Source organism: Manihot esculenta, chromosome 5 (assembly GCF_001659605.2).
Source record: "Manihot esculenta cultivar AM560-2 chromosome 5, M.esculenta_v8, whole genome shotgun sequence".
Taxonomy (NCBI): Eukaryota; Viridiplantae; Streptophyta; class Magnoliopsida; order Malpighiales; family Euphorbiaceae; genus Manihot; species Manihot esculenta.
In genome coordinates, this window is record NC_035165.2 from 22,421,707 (window position 1) to 22,426,974 (window position 5,268).

The 5,268-nt window shown below is 30.6% G+C and overlaps 1 protein-coding gene across 1 annotated transcript; it reads left to right on the forward strand.

Moving 5' to 3' along the window:
* The first annotated feature begins 880 nt into the window (after positions 1-880).
* On the forward strand, positions 881-3,147 carry LOC110615378. Its single transcript, XM_043956798.1, has 4 exons — positions 881-1,140; positions 1,227-2,350; positions 2,426-2,572; positions 2,675-3,147. Exons 1-4 carry the CDS (start codon positions 881-883, stop codon positions 3,145-3,147), a joined length of 2,004 nt encoding a protein of 667 aa, XP_043812733.1.
* Positions 3,148-5,268: the final 2,121 nt, after the last annotated feature.

Genomic DNA, 5,268 nt, shown 5'->3' on the forward strand with positions numbered 1-5,268 from the left:
TTGCTGTGGGCTTATAAATTAAAATAAAATATATAAAACAAATATATATTTAAAAAATTTATAAAAGTTAATAAAATATTATAATAAATTAAAATTTATTTATTCATATTAATTAAAATATATTAATATTAAATTTATTTTTTATATTTAAAATTAAAATATTTTCTAAATTTAAATAGTCTACGAAAAATTCATTTATTACTAAAATATTATTTATATATATTTTTATTTATAAAAAGTTAAAATTTATTATACTGTTAAAAATAAAATTTAATATTTTTAAAATAAATATAAATTAAGAGATAATAAAATTTAATAGTTATTTAAAAATATAATGTTTTAATTTTTGAAAATATTTAATACGTATTATTTTTTATTTTAAAATTATTTTAATAAAGTGGTTATACTTTTTTATTACAGCTCTTCGGCACTTATAGTGCCGAAGAGCTTGATTAATGCATGCAGGGCCGTACCTGCACCACGGCCCTGCATGCATGCAGTCCGTGACCCTGTGTCCTGCATGCGGTCCGTGACCCTATTTCGACAGTGTTGATGTCGAACTAGAACACGCCCCCCGCCTATAAATTCTCCCACCAATCCCCAGTCACTCTATCCCTCTATCCATCACTCTCATTTCTGGTCTCTCTATAAATTACCCCATCCATTACTTAAAATTTACATTATATCTCAATAAATTACGTTCTATAAACTATTTCTTCCCCTCTACAAATTTCATAAAAATATTATTTCTACTCTTATCGATTCGACTACAAAAGAAGAAACGCAGGTAAGTTTTAAATATTTTATATTCTAAATTTTTTTTTTATGTATATAGTAAATGGTGGTAAAATTATTTATTATTCTTTTTTTTTTCAGATAAATGGTAGTTCCTGCATATGCTAATATTCATTGGGATGGTAATATTATAAATAGTTGTAATGGTTATGATTATGATGGAGGTTTTTCAAAGATTATTCCATTGGGTAAACGGATAAGTTTTAATCAATTGGTCGGTAAAATTGCTCGTGCAATTGGATTATCCGAAAATAATGAATTTATAGAGACGATTAGTTTTAGAAAGCCTACAATTGTGGATGATCCTTACAATTTGAATGTATGGAGATATGGGGTGAAGATGATGTATCTAGTATGTTTAATTACTTGTATCAAATTGGTGGTATACCTGGTATAGAAATATATGTTAAGATACTTCGTTGTGTTGATAGTACAAATGAGGATGCTGATATTGGTCCATCTGGAACTGCTGTTGAATCAAATGATGAGCCATATGAAGAGCAAAATGTAGTTGATAATTATGGTTTATCTGATAGTCTTGCAGGACTGTCAAATAATTTATCTGATACAGTAGAGAATGAGGACGAGGATGAGGATGAGGACGACGATGATTCATGGATGTCTACTGAGGATGATGATGATGATAATGGACAGGAGGATATTGGGAGTGAGTCTCTATATTACAACACAAAATTTCCTAATCCTATTGTGCCTGTTGTTCATCCTCCCCTATATGCAGAAATAGACTTCGATTTGCTGAGGGTTGATCCTTATGATAAGCCAGAAGGTCGTTACTTTTGGGATCCTTCTAAAGAGTTTTCAGTTGGGATTATATTTTCTTCGAGAGATGCAGTGGCTGCGGCTGCAAAAGAATATCATCTAAGACATCACCATCAATTTTGTTATCATGAAACAAGGGAGAAGACTTATTCTATAAAGTGTAAAGACAAAGACAGTGGATGTGCATGGAGGCTTCGAGCATCCAAGAAAGAAGGGGAGGATGTATGGAAAATTACGAGATACAATGGACCGCACACATGTACAAATCCTCAGGTAACAAAAAACCATAGCCAATTGGATGAGAATTTCATTTGTTCATTCATATTTGCATTAATTGAACAGCAGCCCAATATAAAAATTGCTGTCCTACAAGCTGAAGTGCGGGATAAATTTGGGTACGAGCCGTCTTATCAGAAAACATGGAAAGCTAAGCAGAAGGCAATTGCACAGCTTTATGGGGGTTGGGATGAATCATACGGTCGTTTGCGTAGATTCATGACTGCTCTTCATCATTTTAACCCAGAAACAGTATACATGATCGAAGATAATCCACATTGGATAAATGAGCGATTAAATCCGATGTGTCGTGTGTTTGACCGTATGTTTTGGGCTTTTAAGCAATCGATTGAGGGATTTAAACATTGCCGACCTGTTATCTCAATCGATGGGACATTCTTGTACGGAAAATATACCGGGTGTATACTGTATGCAACCGGACTTGATGGAAATAATCAACTATTTCCATTAGCTTTTGCCATTGTTGATAAGGAGAACGGTGACAATTGGTCATGATTTATGGATTGCTTAAGGATCTTCGTGACCAATCAAGAAGATTTATGTGTAATTTCAGATCGCCATGCTGGAATTCTTAAGGCGATGCAGAAAGATTGGTGGCAACCTCCATCTGGTCATCATCGTTACTGTATCAGACATGTTCTGAGTAATTATAATAAGACATTAAAAAATGCAGCAATAAAGGAAGCGTTGCTCAAGGCAAGTATGTGTCATGTTTTAATACGAAGTTTACTTAATATTTTAAATTTAATGTCACTTTTGACTCGTGATAATTTAACTGTTATAAACTTGTCATTTATATCAGCAAATGAAAATCAGAAAAGAAAATTTTATGATGCAATGAACAATATTCGGGAGGTGCACCTAGAATCCTACGATTGGGCAATTAAGATAAATTTAGAGAAATGGACGAGATCGCACGATGGTGGACAGAGGTATGGCGTGATGACAACGAACATGGCAGAATCGCTAAACGGCATGATGAAAGGATTTCGGGCGTTGCCAATAACGGCAATGGTTGAAAAAATATTTTTCCAGTGTGTCCATTATTTTGATACGCGGAGGACAACATTTTTGGATCAACAAAGCAGAGGCTATGTTTTCAGTCAGTATTGTAGTGACACACTGCGTGCTAATGCAATTAAAGCAAATGGACATAGAGTCCGGCGGTTCAATAGTCAGACAATGGTTTGCGAAATAATTACTGCAAACGGGAGGCAAAAGCAAGTGGTCAAACTCATGGATCAAACATGCACTTGTGGCAAATTCAGGAGATAAGAATACCATGTTCTCATGCTATTGCTGCATGCATGTCACATTCAATTGACTACGAACAATTTGTATCTGATTATTATAAATTGGATCATACAATCCAATGTTACGCCTACACGTTCCATCCTCTTGGACATCCTGACTATTGGCCTGCAGCAGATGGACTTCCTCTCGTGCCTGACATTTCTAGAACAAGGAAGAAGGGACGACCGAGGTCCTCTAGAATACGTAATGAGATGGACTGGAGGTCAAATAAAATAAAAGAAACGTCCATAGTCCATTGTTCAATTTGTGGCAGGGTGGGGCACAATAAGAAAACTTATATGGGTGGAGAATCAAGCAGATAAATATTGTAAAAAATTTAGTTAATTATTATGTTATCAAAAATTTTTAATTATATTATAAATTATTTGATATAATTTTAAAATCGGTTGTTGTGGGAAATTTTACTGTTGATGTGAAAGTTCACAGTTGGACAACCGAATACGACGGGATCATGACTCATGATCGTGGATAACTTAACTTTTACTTATCATAAAATTTTATTAGTTAATTAAACTATTTAAAACAAATAGAATTTTATTTATTTTATTATATAATTTTAATTTTTAAAAGAAAAATATATTTGAAATATCTAAATATAAATGTATTAATAATATTTTTGATAAAATAATTTAAATTTATATTAACTTAATTTTACGAAAATTTTAAAAGTCAAACAATATAAAATATGTTTTCGTAAATAAATAGAGATTAAAATATCTTTAATATTTTTATTAATTAATTATTTTATTATAATAAATAATTTAATTTTTATATTTAAATTTTAATTAAAAATAAAATATATTAATAAATATATTTATAAAAGTATTAATAAAATTTTGTGAAAAATTACTTTTATGTGTTAAAAAAAAATTTTTTTTTAAGAAATATTTTAATTTTTTCCTTGATTTAAAAATTCTTTTTATTAAGCATTTTAAATAAAAAAAATATTTGAAATAATATAAATGGAGATTGAATAATAAATTCAATATTCTGCATCCTACATGCAGGTTTCTGTGCTCCCCTAGCTTGTAGTTTAAAGTTTTATTTTTTCAGTTGACATGTAAAAATATTTGTGTTGTAATCAAAATGTAAAATCTAAATAATTATGCCTTCAATACTAAAATCGAAAAAATAATCATACCATAAATTAACAAAAAATATAAAATCAACCCAAAATGAAATCAAAGCGCCACTTGGATCAACACATGTTAATTACAAATTCGCACCAATAATTACAAATTCACACAATAATTACAAATTCACACAATAATTACATCACTTTTTTTACGAGAAACCACTCATATAGTTGCTCTTCTGAACCATAAATTACATTGTTGGACCGACAACTTCAGTCTTTTCGTAACTCATTTTATCATCTGTAGTCATTTATAACTTCAAAAAGCTATTATCTGATGAGTCATCACCAAGAACCTATCGAGGAAAAACAAATCAACGAGTCAACGCATGTTAATATCAAAAGTGCCTCAATAATGCTTACCTATTGAAATGTAAATCATTGCCACTTATACCAAAAATCTGGCAGAGTTTCCCCTGAAATATAGGTTTAATACCACCTGTTAATAGAAACATCACACTTCTATAAACTTCAACCTTAATCCCTACACTCCTACACTTCTTTTTACATCTACCCAATTTCAACTCATAGCAAAATCTTGATAAAGCATAATTAAATCACGATAATTAATTTAACGTACCAAATTTAAATTTATATTAACTCAGAAGCAGCTTTATCTTTTCTCCGACAAGAATCTATCATGTATAATTAACACATGCACTGATCAACATGAAAGTGAATCATAATACTCAATCAATATCATAGAATATAATCAACTAACTATCCAACCAAAAAAATAAAGGAGTTGTACAACAACTGCAAACAAGGTAATGATAGTGAATCTAAGAAATTAAACTCACCCAATTAATATGTGGAATAAACTAAGTAGCATCATCCTCCAGTGCCAGCCATAGAGGTGATGTTTAATTTACACCTGCAATGACAAAAATGAAAGTGAATCATAAACATGATCAAAATATTTTAATTGAAACACTTCATACATACAT

Excerpts from the sequence above, each read along its gene's own strand:
- LOC110615378 (XM_043956798.1), top strand. The coding sequence starts at position 881 with ATGGTAGTTCCTGCATATGCTAATATTCATTGGGATGGTAATATTATA. Across the intron at positions 1,141-1,226 it reads AGATATGGGGTGAAGATGAT|TACAAATGAGGATGCTGATA; the intron begins GTATCTAGTATG and ends TTGTGTTGATAG. Across the intron at positions 2,351-2,425 it reads CATTGTTGATAAGGAGAACG|ATCGCCATGCTGGAATTCTT; the intron begins GTGACAATTGGT and ends GTGTAATTTCAG.